General features: G+C 45.3%; 1 protein-coding gene across 1 annotated transcript in view; it reads right to left on the bottom strand.

Annotated features, from left to right (window-relative positions):
- Window positions 1-16,919, bottom strand: part of LOC147905954 (alpha-mannosidase-like) — a 155,532-nt gene that overhangs the window by 50,067 nt on the left and 88,546 nt on the right. The window contains exon 22 of the mRNA XM_087375840.1: window positions 6,770-6,835. Coding sequence (XP_087231966.1) covers window positions 6,770-6,835 — 66 coding nt within the window. The remainder of the gene's footprint in view (window positions 1-6,769; window positions 6,836-16,919) is intronic.

Below are 16,919 nucleotides of genomic sequence, written 5' to 3'. Positions count from 1 at the left end.
TCTCTCTTACGTGAGAACCAACTGTATGCCAACCCGGAGAAAAGTTCTTTTTTCCAGCCTGAAATTGAATATCTTGGACACATTGTTTCAGCTAAAGGCATTCGAGTAGATCCCAAGAAGGTAGACGTGATAGTAAACTAGCCACAGCCTAAACATATCCATGAGTTACAATCTTTTCTAGATCTGTGTAGTTTCTATCGCAGATTTGTTAGAAATTTTGCACACAAGGCACATCCATTGACCGAACTACTGTGTAAGACTCGTGCTTTCTCGTGGGGTGAGCAGCACACTTTAGCTTTTCAACGACTTAAGGGTGCAATGATGCACACACCAGTTTTGACCATGCCGGACTTTACGAGACCTTCTTTGTCATGGTTACTGATGCTAGTAGACAGGGTTTTGGGGCTATGCTCATGCAAGATAAACATCCAATTGCATTCGAGTCACGTAAATTAAAACGAGCAGAGCTAAACTATTCCATGTATGATAAAGAATTAGCCGTTGTGGTGCATGCTCTTGAACTCTGAAAACACTATCTTATGGGTTCCAAGTTACTCATTAAGACTGATCACCAGAGTCTTAGACATCTCCTTACTCAACCGGTGATCTCAGATCGGCACATTAAATGGGCTGCCTTTATTGACAGCTTTAAACCGATGATCCAATATCAACCAGGCAAAGACAATGTAGTTGCCGATGCACTGAGCCGTTGACCTAGCATAAATAATATCTCAGTCATCGAGGGAGACCCTTTTGAGCCTATGAAGACGGACTATCCTACTAATTGAGACTTTTCAAAAATTTGGCATAAGATTAAGCAAGCTAATAGCACCCCCTCGTATTCCATTCATAATGACTATCTATTCTACGAAAAGCGCTTGTGTGTCACTGTACCATTTCGACGCTTAGTACTAAAAGAGGTACATCAGCCACCCTACATGGGACATAGAGGCGTCGCTGCTACGTATCAGACTGTAATTCAAGATTTTTTCTGGCCTAAGCTTAAAGTTGATGTTGCAACTTTTGTTGCACAATGTCTTATTTGTCAAAAAGTCAAGAGCTACAAGGACAAATATCAAGGTTTACTTATGCCTTTACCAATTCCTGATGGCCCATGGGAGCAGATTTCTATGGACTTTATTATTGGATTTCCTACAACTAGCTCAGGTTTTGATATGATTTGGACTATCATTGATAGATTTAGCAAGCAGGCTTACTTTATTCCTTGTAAGAAGACCTTGACCGCAGTTTAGGCTGCTCATTTGTTCATCAAGAACATCTTTATACACCATGGCCTTCCAAAAGTAATCGTGTCAGACCGGGATAGTAAATTTTGTAGTAACTTCTGGACTGCACTCTTTGACAATCTTGGTATGAAGTTAGACTTTTCCACTGCTTTTCATCTTGAGTCTAATGGCCAAACCGAGGTCACACAAAATACTATTTGTGACATGTTACGTGCTTACATGTCTAGTCAGCCAGGCAAATGGGACAAATTTATACACATATTACAATTTGCCTACAACAACACTAAGCACTCTGCTACAGGCAAATCTCCATTCGAAATTGTCTATGGAAAGACCATTCCTACACCATTGACCCGCCTTAAGCACCAAGTAGAGGCTGCTGATCGATTTACAGAAGATCTCTCTAGCATTTTGGCTACTGTCAAAAAGAATATCGAGCATGCTCAAGCTGTGTATACTGCACGTGCAAACAAGGGTAGAAAGAAAGTTGTATTTGCTGAAGGTGACCTAGTTATGTTACGTATTGAGAAGCGCAAACTTTAGAGTATTGAGACACATCCTGTAGTTAAGTTTGCCGCTAAATCATATGGTCTCTTTAAAGTTTTGGAGCGCATTAATGACAATGCCTATCGGCTCGAATTACCACCCGATTGAAAATTTCATAATTCTTTTCATGTGCACCTCCTGAAACCTTTCCATGGAGACCCACCAGTTCGACCTATTTTAGACAATGCACCGTTGCTTCAAGGAGAGGCCCAACTCTTAGAGCCAAACCAGATCATTGATCAACAAATCACTCAAACGAGATGTGGAAACTCGTATTCTGTTTATCTTCTTACATTTAAGAACCATCCCGTTGAGGATCTAAGTGGATGCTCGAGCGATATTTTCGCCAGTACTTTGATTTATTGACTACTTTTTTGTCGTGCAATTGAAAGCAATTGCGATTTCAAGCAAGAGGGATGTTACGAGAATTGGAAGTATCTCATTAATTTAATCCTTCAGTATTTAGTTTAGTGAGATTTAGCATTTTTGTCGCACAGCTGATACATGTGTGCTCGCTGTTCCGTAGTGATGCATGTGTGCTTCTACATGGTTGGATATACGACTGCGGCGGCGGCTGTATGAGTGTGTAGCATTGTGTGCACCACTTACACGATGATAGTATGTGTAGCATGTGTGCACCATCCGTACGATTTTATTCATGTGTAGCATCAGGTGCACCATGAGATGGTATGTGTCACATGTGTGTACCATTCATCCATGATTTATTGATTTTGCGTCGCTATAATACTGAAAGGTTGATTGATTGTGGTGATTAATTCCAAGGTTATCTTATGCTTGAAATATTTCATTACTATTGATCGTGTGAATCCACCAGGGGAAAAGTAATTGATCGGGCGATGTCATCTGGCACGCATGATCCTTCATATTTTGGGCGCGTAGATGCAACTCCAGTGATGCGGGGATGAATAAGGCTTATGCCTAATTTTTTATATTACAAAAGCTTATGTACATATTTGAATTTTGGAATATTAGTAGCTTGGCTAAGTGTATAAACTAAAGTTAAAAAAAGCTTTATTTTTAGAAAAAGCCAGCTATTCTAGAAGGTGGATGGGCTTTCTGTAAAAGGGGGTATGGAGAAAAGCACAAGGGCTTTTGTATGATTTTTGCTCGGAAGCTTTTTTGGAAATATACATAAATACATAGGAGGTGGAAGGAGAGCACCACACCTATGGGGGGAGATTGTACCCAACACGCTTATTCTGTCTCTTCCGTTTGTGAGCTTTGAGAGTTTGTGCGTATTTTCGAAGAGTGTTGCTGTGTTTTTCAAGGATTTGCAGGTTCCGCGAGCATTTCCCGTCGCATTCCCCTCAACACATAATCACGGATTTCTTCCTGCCTGATGATAGGGATACTCCCCGTACTGGCTCCCCGTACTGGCTCTAGGTGTGCCCGGGATCCTGAGCCAGTGACACAACAGCTGAAGTAGAGGGGAGATACTCAAATTACACTTGGTGACATCCCATCCATGTTCAAGGTGGGTACACGACCGACCAGAGTGACTATCACCCTAGTCAGATGCAGGATTAGGGCCCGCCAGAGACAGCACAAAGCCATAGCCACAAAGGGACAGCAACATTCTATATCAGATTTCATGACATCGCTCCCTCACCCTTGACGGCGGAGTTGAGAGACCATAGTGATATTGAAGCTGTACATGATTGCTTTTCTTTGTATCTGGTCATGCAGTGATATGCATTTCTTGCTTTATATGGGAGTGGACGCTCGATTAGTAGCGCTACTCTACCAGTTTATTGTTGTATCAGGTTTTTGATAGTCTCATAGACCCATCGGTCTTCCGAAGACTTTAATAAAGTCTCTCTCTCTCTCTCTCTCTCTCTCTCTCTCTCTCTCTCTCTCTCTCTCTCTCCACTGTCTCTTCACGGATGGCTTTGGACCTCTCTCACGAGTGATGGACTACGAGGATCAGCATTGCCTAGCTCTTTATGTCAGGGAGGGCCACTATGCTTCGACGAGACTACCTCAGAGACCATCAGCACAGACCGGAGCGTGATAGAGCCCAGCCTGATAGAGCTCAGGCACACGCTATACCAGAGGACAGAGACCAGGAGGAGCACGAGGAGGTCAGAGCTCACACAGGACACATGCCTCCACCCTGTGGATGTACATATGAGATGGTTTGTAGACGCCGCAGGATCTTGTTACATAGGGGACGTACTCGTCGCTTCATCTCCAGAAATCCAGGATGATGGCAGCTTTTCGGAGGAGACTTACTCATGGAGATCTCGTCCCACCAGCCGCTCACCTCACCTTTGCTCAGATTTGTACTCTCATAGCAGGAGGCAGAGTCGATGGACAGGATTTCCAGTATTATTTTGGTTCTCAGACTCCGTGACACCTGGACTTGTATCTTTGCATTGGCATATTGTACTCATCCCCCCATTTTGCACCTAGGGGCGGTTTCCTTGCATCTAGTTTACTTTGTATTTAGGCTCAGATTTGACATTATGTACTTCCACTTGCATTGTATTGCGTAGCACTTAGATGATATTCGACGATGCCTCTTCTTTGTGGCACGTTGATTTTGTGCTATCTTGTATGCAGAGTTCTTGATGTCCCATGGGCCCATTTTGGCCTTTAGTGGACAATAATACACTTTCTTTCTTTCTTTCTTTCAGACCAGACCCTGATTTCTAGGCATGCCAGGTAAGTAGGAGACTAGACACAAGCCCCACCAAGGCCTATCCTATCAGGGGAACCATTATTGCAGTATCTGGGCGACATACAACCTCACTCCTTCCCTAATATAGAGAGGAGTCTAGGACAGCAACAACTGATCTTAGACATGCTGTAGAGACACTAGGACCCTCCATTAGGTCCACATAGAGCTCAACGTACTCATGATAGATGTTAGGATATGATAGGAACTACTCTTGACACATGGAATCTCAACATGTCATTCCTAGGTTGGCTAGTACTTGTTTTATCTTTTGTTTTGGGGGTGTGAATACTTGTAGTTTCTCCCAAGAAAGGTGTACTTCTAGCTGACTTAGGTCTCATAGGCTTTTTTGGCCTTTTGCAGACATTAGTAAAGATCTCTCTCTCTCTCTCTCTCTCTCTCTCTCTCTCTCTCTCTCTCTCTCTATCGCACTACACAGGAAATGGCAAACAGCAGAAAACAAAGATAAATTTGAGTACTATCGCACATATATCAACCCCGAATATTGGTCAATTTATACAGGAAGGGAGACAACAACGTAGAAGTACATATGTACTTCTATAGCAGTGCATAAACGGAGGGCTTTAGCCTCACTTCGCACCCGATCACACCAGCTGCAAATAGAAACAGGGGGATGGAAAAAGATGCCAAGGGAGAGTAGAATATGCCAACTATGTGATCAAGGTATGGTTGAAACAGAAGAACACATGGTAATGATATGCCCTCACTATGCACACATTAGGGAAGAGTTCAATCACCTCCTTGAGGGACATAACAAACTCGCTGATTTGCTGCATAAAGGGTCACCTTCAGCTTTAGGAACATTTGTGTATAAGCTCTTCAAGCATAGGAATCCACCTGAATCCTAGAAGGTGGTTTCTCTTTCCACCCTCCCATCTTCGGGAGGAGCTTTCATGTACTTGTGATATTGTATTGCCCAGGTCCCATAGGCCGGTTTTGGTCTTCAGAGGACGATAATATATTCTTCTTCTTCTTCTTCTTCTCCTTCTCTCCTTTTCAGTACAGTTTAGATGCCCCTCCAGTACTCCCACCCACCATCCCGATCGGGCCACGCACCAACCAGGTCATTCGAGAGGATCTCCTGCAGCTACACACGTTTAGGACCTAGTTGGAGCCAAGGGAGCTTCCAATGAAGTTGAGTTTCTACAGAGATTACAGTCTTCATATTTCGGAGGAGGGATTCATCACACCACTGGGGTACACTAAGCTTCATATGCCTCACTCACTACGGATCTCCATTGGACAGTTTCGGGTATCATCACACCGCCTCCGCATAGAGAGCGGCAGAGCAGAGGGGATTCCTAGGGAGCATCGCTTATGCATATTGTGCGACTGTCAGGAGGTTGAGTAGGAGGAGCATTTTGTTTTCAAGTGCCCAGTGTACTACGAGATCCAAGGACTACCATTGCCTCTTCAAAGACGACTCCGGGCTCCTTTCTAGATTCCTCGCCTACCCAGATCAGAGATGCCTCGTGGCCTTCATTCACGAGGGGGTCCGACACAGAGAGTACTTACTCAGGCGATGGGGCTTGGCCACATCATCAGACATCTCTCACAGCAGGATCACAAAGTTCTTCCCATCGAGTGACATTGATCGTCCAATCTCTAGCCGCAGACGTGACAAAGACCCCGACCCGACGACCGCAGCACGACACACGAGACATCGAGGGGACACACAGATCACTCTGGGGGACCTCCCGTCATTGTTTAGACCCGGGATACGTCCCACGGGAGTCACGGTGGCTCTGGTCTTGCGTCGAGCCTCGTCTCGGAGACCGGGACGCACGGCACCCCTTGACGGGCACCAGCGTCCCATCATCGGCTATGCACCAGCCAGGGTGACATGACATACGAAGGATTTCGCTCCGCTCTAGTCTTTTTCTTTTCATTGTTACACCCAGATGTATTTGATTATGTATGATCAGACTTAAGGATTCATCACGGGTGATGATGCTCGTTTCAGTAGCTCCACCCTTACTATGATTTGTATCATGTTTTCTTCCAGTCTCATAGACCCATCGGTCTTCCGAAGACTCTAATAAAATTTCTTTCTTTCTTTCTCTCTCTCTCTCTCTCTCTCTCTCTCTCTCTCCTACTATGGTTACACCTTTATAGTTTCTACAAGGACATCTCTTATTTCTTCTTGAAATATTTTCTTTATATTGCTTCAAAAATAGAATGAAAAGTGCTCCCTTCTTTATGATGTAGTGAAAAAAAACCAATGTCCATGCCAAACCTAGACCCTCTTAATACTTACAGGATAATAATTACCAGCCACTGGCTCATGAACTTCTAAATCCCAATCTGTTCTATAGTCCCTCACCTACAAAGGTATAATGCAATGATTAGTAATCAATCCATATAAAATTACAATAGCTATATTGTGCTGATTACAAGGGTATGAGCAAAAAGGAAAGAAATAATGTAATGCTTATCTATGATTTTCAGTCTTTACAAGAAACAAGAACATTATACACAAATTGCAAAGAGATTTAATAATTAAAAGCAACTGCGTGAAGGTAGCTTCTTCTACAAAAAGTGGCACCCCGTCTTAGAATGTGCACAATCATAAGTGCATGAAGGTGCAAGTGAAGGGAGATGACTAAACAATAGAACCTCACCTAGGACCAACAAGTGGCAAATGCGTACAAGGGCTTAATCCCACATATGAAGTGGGTGGACCAATGTCTATGAAGCCTTGATGGGGAAGACCTCCAATACACCGGATCCTTTTAAGGAGATGAGGTCTCGTGGAGTGGCTAGGTGGATAAGGGTTGGGGAACCCTCAATACACAGCTTCACCAGTTTTTGAAAGAGGCGGACAGACTATAAGAATCAGCATACAGAACGCAGACAGAGGTCAAAGCTGCTGACATGGCAAACTATGCAATAGACCCGCCGAAAACAGCACGACTCATAGACAACAAGGCATAGCGCACAGTGCAGCAAATGCGGCCAATCGGGTCTACTAACACTCACACGTGCATAAAAAGTTCAAAAAGTCAACATGCAATAGGATGACGTAGGCAGAAGCAAAAGCGAGTAAGTAGACTACCAGGACTGACCTGAACAACATCCGCCAATGGCAACAACACAAGCCAATCAAGCGCCTTCTTCTCAGCCCTCGTCTCAACTCCTCTCTCTCCCTTTTTCTCTCTTTCAGCCTTTCGATATGGATAGCTCGAAATTCTATTTGAGTCGGCCTCCATCAGCCACTAGAACATGCACATTTTCAAAAGGTGAGCTGTTGCATCTTTAGAAAGACGTGGAATCGGAGTCTTCCACCACTCTTTTTGCTCGCAACTATGGTTCTCACCCTTGAAGACTTCGCCCCACGCCTTACCCTTTAACCTCGCCCCACACCTTAAAGATGTTCGTTTATAGAAACGAGGGTTATTCTAGGTGTTCTTTAATTCTCCACAGGCTGCGTGTAAGAAATCCTAGATTTACTATATTTAGAAATGTGCTAAGGAACAGAAAAGAGACTGAGATAGCAGAGAACAAGGAATAATTGTATTGCTTGAATATCTGTAGGGTGGATGTTGTTGTCATCCATACAATTGGGCCTCTCTTATATAGAGAGTGAAGAGTCACATATGAAAAGGTGTGTACTCCAAAGGGTATGTGCATGAAGAGGTGTGTACCCCTTGTGAAGGGTGTGACCCTTGATGAGAGGGTACATTACAATAGGAATGTCTCTTCATTAGAATGTCTCTTGTGAAGGGTTATGCCTCACTAGGAAGTGTCCCGTCAAAAGGGCAAGTGTCCCGTCGAAAGGGCATACCCTTCCACAAGTGTCCATTCATCAAACCATCCATAAGTCTAGAAATAGAGAAAGGAATACGTCACAGATCGTGACATCCCCTCCCACTCAAAAGAAGACCCTGGTGGAGATAATGAGATGATGTAGAAAATATCACGGTAGATTCTGAAAATACTGCTGTAAAAGGTCAGGGTACTGCTGTAAGTCTTCATCAAACTGCCAAGTAGCATCGGAGTCGTCCAGATCTCGCCAAAGAACAAGGAATTCCGTGATAAGTCGATGTCGAGTCTCTCGCTGTCGATGGTCCAGAATACGCTCAGGAATAAGGAGAACATAATCGTCTTCGATTTCTGGGACATAATCACCTGCAGGAGGAACTGATTCATCGCCTGGAATGTACGTCTTTAGCCAAGAAATATGAAATGTTGGATGGATTTTACCCCATGATGGTGGTAATTCCAATTTGTAACTTAAAGGTGAATTTTTCTTGACAATCCGGAAAGGTCTATAGTATTTGGGTCGCAACTTAGGAAACACAGACTTAACCGTCTTATAGCGATGCGGGGCTACAAATAATAGCACCATGTCACCAGTGTTAAATTCCAGGTGACGTCTATGTTTGTTGGCAGACCGTTGATACCGCTCTTGCACTTTTCGCATATGATCCCTGACTTGCAGTAGAATGTCTTGCATTTCTTGAAGCAGTTGATCAGCTAGGGCCACTCGATGTTGAAGTACAAAATTTGTGGGTACAATAGGAGTGTGTCCATAAGCTGCTTGGAATGGAGTCATGCTGATGGCGCTATGGAAAGAGTTATTATAAGCAAACTCAAGGAGTGGTAGATACTCTTCCCAAGCTGCTAGGCATGACTGAACATAATGTCGAAGCATTTCTTCCAGAACTTGGTTGACTCTTTCAGTCTGGCCATCTGATTCTGGGTGGTAGGCTGAACTGAACAGTAGAGTAGTACCCAAAGAGTCGAACAGTGAAATCCAAAAGTGACTGGTAAACTTAGGATCTCTGTCAGATATGATATTCTTGGGTAATCCATGGTGTCGAAAAATGTGTTCTATGAAGAGTTTGGCTATGTCCGGAGCCTGTGCACTGCTTTTGCAAGCAACAAAGTGTGCCATTTTGGACAATCGATCAACAATTACCATAATCTGAGTATTACCTCGGGAAGATCGTGGCAGTGTTGTAATGAAATCCATGGAAATACTTTCCCACCTTTCAGTTGGAACTGGAAGAGGCTGAAGAAGTCCTATTGGAAGTCGTCGGCTTGCTTTCATTTGTTGACAAGATAAGCAAGATGTAACCATTTTGATGACATCGCTTTTCATCTGAGGCCAGTAGTATGTTGCACTGAGTAACCGATAAGTCTTATTGATGCCTGGATGGGCAGCATAAGGAACTACATGATGCTCTTTTAACAAAAGACGTCGAACATCCTTGTCATGTGGTACACAGATGCGATCTTGATAATACAGAAGGTCGTCCGTATAAGAATAGGATGAGAAAATCTTTTGTTCGGAAGTCGAAGGTTGATCTTTTGAAAGAACCTGTACTGCTGTGCCAAAGTCTTTATCATTGAAATACTTTCCTTTGAATGAATTCAGAACATCCACAGATAATGTAGAGATTACCATGGCTGATGCTAGAGGTAACCTGCTGAGAGCATCTACAGCTACATTGCGTAGTCCTGGTATGTACTCAATGGTCATGTGAAAGTTGGCCAGAAACTCAACCCAGCGTGCTTGTCGAGCATTCATGACTGGCTGAGTAAAGATGTACTTCAAAGAGTGATGGTCTGTTTTGACCACAGAGTCGGCTCCCATGAGATAATGTTTCCAAGAGCGATAAGCATGTACAACAGCAAGAAACTCCTTATCATAGACCGGATATCGGGTTTGGATATAACTCTGCCTTCTTGCATCAAGACTGCTCCTGTAGCGATGTCGGAAGCGTCGGTCATGACCTCAAATGGAAGGTTGGGGTCAGCAATAGCCATAATTGGTGTGGTAGTGAGTGCTTGCTTGAGTTGTTGAAAACTATACTCTATTTCGGGAAGCCACTGAAAAACTGCTGTGCTTTTCAATAATTCGGACATAGGAGCTGCGATTTCGGAAAACTGATAGACCTTTGTATGGTAGAAGTTTGCCAATCCGAGAAAAGAGCGGACATCATGAACATTCTTAGGAGTAGGCCAGTTTCTGATTACCTGGACCTTCTTGGGATCCACAGAGATGCCTTGAGCTGAAATAACATGTCCCAAATATTCAAGTTGGGTCTTGAAGAACTCACTCTTCTCAATGTTGATGTAGAGAGAATTTGCGCGGAGAACTTCAAAAACTTGGTGAAGATGTTGTTTGTGCTCAAGTAGGGATCTACTGAAAACGAGGATGTCATCGAGGTAAACGATGACGAACTTATCGAGGAAAGGCCTGAAGATGTCGTTCATTAATGTCATGAATGTGGCCGGGGCATTGTTTGACCCAAAAGGCATGACCAAACATTCATAGTGTCCATACTTTGTTCGGCTCAATAAGTTTTCCCTGGTGGACAAATTGGATAGTATGGCTGCGAAAGCTGATTGATGGATCATAATCGTATAGCCACTGTTGTCCGAGTATGACATCGTACCGAGAAAGAGGCATGATGTCGAAGTTCAACTTGTCTGTATAATGTTGGATGCGAAAAGACAAGTTTTTGATCCTGGTGTTGCACAAGAAAGTAGTTCCATTTGCGAGTTCAATCTGATAGTCCATGAGACTAGGACTGGTGGTCAACCGAAGTTTATCAACTGGCTAGGAAATTATGAGAACAGCCACTGTCGATGAGGATGGTGACCGTTGTTCCACGAATCGATCCTTGAACGCAAAGTACTTGAGTGGCCACCAGGGAAGATTCGGGGTTGCTGGCAAGGCTCAGGTGGATGGTATTCGCCATTCGAACAGCTTTGCCTTTCTTGTCTTGTGCTGAGGTAGCATCTTCTTTTTGGGAAGTGCTAGGTTTCATATTAGAATTTTGCTTTGGTCGCTTGGGACAATCGAACCATCTATGGTCGCCTGTACAGATGGTACAAAGTCCTTTTGTGCTGGAGCTGTTCTTCTTGTCAGTGGCCGCACCTTTAGGTTGGGGATGTCGGTAATGACTTTGTGAAGAAGAAGAAGCGCGATCCTTGGGGGAGTGCTTCTGTTGGAATCCAGCATATGATTTCGGAGGCTTCTGGGGATCTTGATATTCTCGCTGACCTTGATTACCAGAGTTTTTTCGAAACCTGGTATGATCTTGAGAGCGAGCACCTTTGGCCATAGTAGAGTTCTGTGTGCGATTAGCACTCTGCTTCCCTGTGTTTTGGAAATCTGTAATGCGCTCTGCGTAAGCAATAGCGCCATCTGTGGTGGTGATGTTTGCTTTAAGAACATCAATGCGTAACGAGAGATTTAGGCCTGAGATGAAGGCATGAAGGCGATCATCCTCAGTTAAACCATCAATCTCCAGCACCAATGTGGTGAACTGAGAGATATAGGAAGACAGGGAACCCGTTTGCTCCAACTGTCGGAGTTTTGAACGTGCTTGGAAGTCCGCATTGGCAAGTACAAACTGCTTACGGAGCACGTGTTCAAAACGTTCCCATGTTAACACACTTTTTCCGTCCTTTAAGCATCTTTGCCACCGTAGAAAAGCTGTATCCTTCAGGAGGGAGGCTGCCAAGGCGATCTTTTTGCCTTCAGTGAGGTCAACAGTGTCAAAATACATGCGCATTTTAGCGAGCCATTGGTCAACTATTCGGCGATTGCGTTGACCAGTGTAGGCTTCCGGAAGTTTGACGTCAAGTCTTTTAGTTTTGGAAGCTTGAAGTAATCGGTAGAGGGCACGTAGTTCAGTGTTTTCTACCTCTGGTGGGAAAGAGTCTGCATCGTCGTCTGGTTGCGTCACGTCATCCTCTGTATGTGCGGGACTTCGAGAATCTTGAAGTTGTTGAACTTTCTGAACCAAGTCGGAGATGCTGTCCTGAAGCTGAGATATTTGAAGTTGCAATAGTGATTCGCCTTGGACGTTGACTTCAGGGGTCTTTTTGGGACTTGATTCTTTAATCTCTGGAGAGGCTTCACGCGAGCGGTGCGACATGTCAGAGATCCCTGTGAGAAAAGCGCGAACTTGCGCTCTAGTTTGTACCATTCCTGGAAGAGGATTCGGGCTGCTCCCTGAGGTTGCTCATGTTGGAGGGGGCAGGCGAGGCAGGATGGAACCACCCGTGGAAATCTGGTAAGGGAGGTCCTGTCTGAGGTAATATTGGTGATGCTGAAAGTGGTGTTACTGCTCGTGATAGGACAGGGGTAGGTAGCAGAGTCCACGGATCTGAAAAGGGATAAGGAGCTGCTGTCGGAAGTGGAGGATATCCAGGAGAGGGAGTGCCTTCAGAGTGTAAATACTGACTTGGAGAAGGTACAACCTGTAGAGGAGGATATCTGGGAGCTGAAGGAGGTGGAGAGTACCCTGGAGATGCCGAAGGTGAGGGGTAAAATTCTCTCCAAAAATGAACAGCAAACTCCTGAGGAATATCGTGTTCTGGGTATCTTCGTGTCTTGTGGAACACAACCTGTACTGTGCTGAGGAAATCATGTAACTGAGGTGCCTCACGCAGAAGGTAGAGGATGTGGTCCAAGTCACTAGGAGGGCACGTGACATAGAAGACCTAAGATGCAAAGGCTGGCTGTGCAATTTGAACACGATATTGTGTGGTAGCTGATGCCTGAGGTTTCCTTGAAATGCCGGGTGAATTACCAGGGGTTTCCATGCTTTAATGTGGATTCTTTCATTTGCTGTAATTTGTTAAAGAGAATCCTTAAAAAGCAGATTGGAAAGACTCCACCTGGCAATACTTTAATCTGCCAAGTTATTGCATAGAAGAAGGCTGCAAGTCGGTGTCCGGAGATCCATGGTGCAATGGTTTGCGAGGAGCGCTCGATACTTGTCTGGTCCGGGCTGTCAACAGGCTGTCTTCATCGCGCGAGGAGCTGCAACTGGTGCTAATTTGGCAGGACCCAATAAATGGCGAAACAAGGGGCTGGGGGCTGGACTGTGCAGGAAAAGGCAGTAGCGAAGGAACCTGGCGGGTCAAAGGACTGCGCAGGAGGGGGGGGCTGGCGAGGCCAAGGAGACTGTGTGCAGGGCTGGTCGTACCGAATGGCGCAGGCTGTGGCAGGTTGCAGGAAATTGCACAGGTTTGTACGGCAGGGGCAAGGCTGCAGGGCGTGCGCAGGCTGTGTACGAATGGACGCAACGGCTGGCTGCAGGGAAGGAAATCTGTACGGCAGACTGATGGCTCGCCGTACGGCTGACGCAGATGGTACGGAAATCCGTACGGGCTGGCGCAGATGGTACGGCAGGCTTGCGCAGAAGGTACGGCTAGGCTTGTGCAGGCTGTACGGCAGACTGATGGCTGGCCGACGCAGATGGTACGGAAATCCGTACGGGCTGACGCAGGTGCTGCACAGGCTGCCAGAAATTCCGATAGTAGCAGTTTTTCGTTGGAGAAGGGGCGACTTTTCGTTGGGCTGCCTAATGGGTTAGTTGCCCCAAAAATTAAATGGGGGGTTTAGTTAACCCTAGGTAGCTAGGGTAAACCTAGGGGTAGGGGATGGGTTTATTTTTTTCCCTTTTTTACCCCTCTAGGTACCCTTTTGTAGGTACTTGGGGCCTAGAAGGTGTGCCTATTCGAAGGGGTGTGACCCTTGGAATAGGTGCACCTGTTCATGAAGGGATATGTCCCTATTGTTAAAAGGGGTGTGACCCTGCATGAATAGGTAAGTCCTTCTGTCCACGATGGGGTATGTCCCATGAGTGAGGAGTCGAGACTCGTCACCAAAGGGTGTGTCCCATGGTGGAAAAGGTGCGTCCCTTGGTTTTGGGACAGCCCAAGCACCTGAAAAGACATGATTTTTGTCGTGTCCATTCACATCAACTTGTGATGTGAAGGAGATGGAGAGGCCAGGATGACTTTAGGCCAGGTAGGCGTTTAAAAATTTTACCCTCATCCTCTCCATCTCTTCCATGCACAATGTGCACGGATGTCCTTCTAGCGGAAAAGATGTATCAGATCAACGCTAGAAGGTGGGGGGCATTTCCTACAGGCAGGAGCGAATTTTGCTCTGATACCACTGTAAGAAATCCTAGATTTACTATATTTAGAAATGTGCTAAGGAACAGAAAAGAGACTGAGATAGCAGAGAACAAGGAATAATTGTATTGCTTGAATATCTGTAGGGTGGATGTTGTTGTCATCCATACAATTGGGCCTCTCTTATATAAAGAGTGAAGAGTCACACATGAAAAGGTGTGTACTCCAAAGGGTATGTGCATGAAGAGGTGTGTACCCCTTGTGAAGGGTGTGACCCTTGATGAGAGGGTACATTACAATAGGAATGTCTCTTCATTAGAATGTCTCTTGTGAAGGGTTATGCCTCATTAGGAAGTGTCCCGTCGAAAGGGCAAGTGTCCCGTCGAAAGGGCATACCCTTTCACAAGTGTCCATTCATCAAACCATCCATAAGTCTAGAAATAGAGAAAGGAATACGTCACAGATCGTGACACTGCGGGCATGGTTCTCAAAGCCAAATCATTGCAGTTGGATTATAAGAAGATCTTTTGGCTCATTTCAAGCTGGGTTTTTTCCTAGTAGAAGAGGATAGTCACGACACTTCACTCTTCATCAGGTTCCCCGGCCTTCCTCAGGTTTACTATCAGCTGCTCGCTTTGATTGGAGAGCGGTTTGGAATTGTCATTGAGATCCCCCCACCCTAATTTACCCTCTTCAGCACAGTAGAAGCGGTCAAATCAGATGGGGTTCCTGGCGTTAGGGTTGTCGTTGATGACCCTATCTTATCCAATGATCATATCATGCTCCAGCGCCCTAATGGTTCTTTCTTTCAGCAGAGAGTCGAGATTACGGGTAGACCGAACCTATGTAGGATCTATAGGACCTTTGGGCATTTTGCTAGGGATTGACCGAGAAAGAAAAAGAGGCCCAAAAAGCCTTCTGTTGCAACTCCTCTGTGACCTCCATGGCGTCCTCATACTATTCCTTCTCAGAGTGTTCCTCCGGCACCGCCTCATACATGTGCCACTCAGCCCGCACCCATTGCTCCAATCGTCTCCCGTTAATTTCTACTTGGTGTCCATGCATCTCCACCGCCAACAGCTCAGGAGGGGCCCTCACATATCCCGAACCCAGCCACACGATAGGGGATTCATACATTCCCATTCTGGTTGTGGCTAGTGACTCTCATGATTCCCCTTAGGCTACGACCACAGTGGTACTTCAAGCTTCGACCACAGTGATACCTAAGGTTAAGCCCTGCTTACTCGAGATGATGCTCTAGACGATGCCGTGATTGCAGCTCCTCTCCTTAAACCTATTGCAGATATTTGTGGTCAGGGTTCTTCCGAGCAAGCTCATCCTTCGTCCGTGTCCTTTGTCATAGATAGAGAGAAGGGGGTTGTGCACACTGTCTCTCTTGTTTCGACTACATGCATCTTACGTACCTATGCTAGGCCTGATCTTCAAGAACTTCTTTTTGGCCTGGAAGATCTAGCAGACTTTTCTGATGAGAAGTTTGTGCCCTCCACCTATTAACAGTGGTTGTTATTCCTTTTCATCCCAGGGTGGCTTCCTTTTCAAGTGGACGAGTTCTTTCACCCCATAAATTTTACTCCGCTTGGTTCTCTTCCTCGCTCTTCGAGCAGGTTGTCTTCCCCCATCAAAGGGTTTGTTTCCGCCACTAGGTTGGGTAAATGTTCCATGCTACTTCTCCCACCGATGAGGATTGTTACTTGGAACATACAAGGCCTCGGTGGTATACCACATCGCCGGAGTAGGAAGCTTATCCGTATTCAGCTCCATCCAAGTGTTATAGGGGGCTCCATTGACATTCTTTTTATTCAGGAACACAAGCTGGATGACACAGTTGTGCTGTATCAGGTAAATTGGTTTCAGGTCGCACGTTTTGGTCACCTACCTTGGGCACTAGGGGTGGAACATGCATTTCAGTTTCAGATTCTATTCTCCCCCTAGTGGCTGGACATAGTATCATCATTCCCTCTAGAGCTCAATGGGCCATTCTTTTGATCGGGAGACATAAGGTTGGTTTTCTCACCCTTACACAGGAGGGGACCAGCCTATTAGGGTCATTGGTTTTGTAGAGCATGGCTCAAATTCTCAATGGTATCTAGACCCTGACCCACTTATCTTGGCCTTGGGTTCATGGAGATTGTGGCTCTATGGTGGAGTCCCAATAAATTATTTGCATTGGCAGCCAGGGAGTGGGAATGGATTGATGAATGGCATCGAGAGAAGAGCCTCTCCTTCTTTCGTTACACTCTAAAGTAATGCCAGAAGGTTTCAAGGATCAATTGCATAGGCTGAAGACCCTCCAGAGCTCCTCTTTGGGAGAATTTTTAGATTTCTTCTGATTTGCACAAAATCTTTTGGAAGAGACTCTGGAAATCCCACAGGAATAGAAAATTCACTTTATGCTTTTGGTAGGATTGCAGTGAACCTACGGAGATCCAGGTTTGGGGCTGACTCTACATGTCCTCGTTGCCACTTAGCGATGGAATCAGTTCAGCATTGCTTATGGG

Source organism: Dipteris shenzhenensis, chromosome 1 (assembly GCF_047967505.1).
Source record: "Dipteris shenzhenensis isolate YYH24624 ecotype China chromosome 1, Dip_SZ_1.0, whole genome shotgun sequence".
Lineage (NCBI taxonomy): Eukaryota > Viridiplantae > Streptophyta > Polypodiopsida > Gleicheniales > Dipteridaceae > Dipteris > Dipteris shenzhenensis.
Note: the sequence above shows the minus strand (reverse complement) of the source record. Positions and strands in the feature narration are given on the sequence as shown.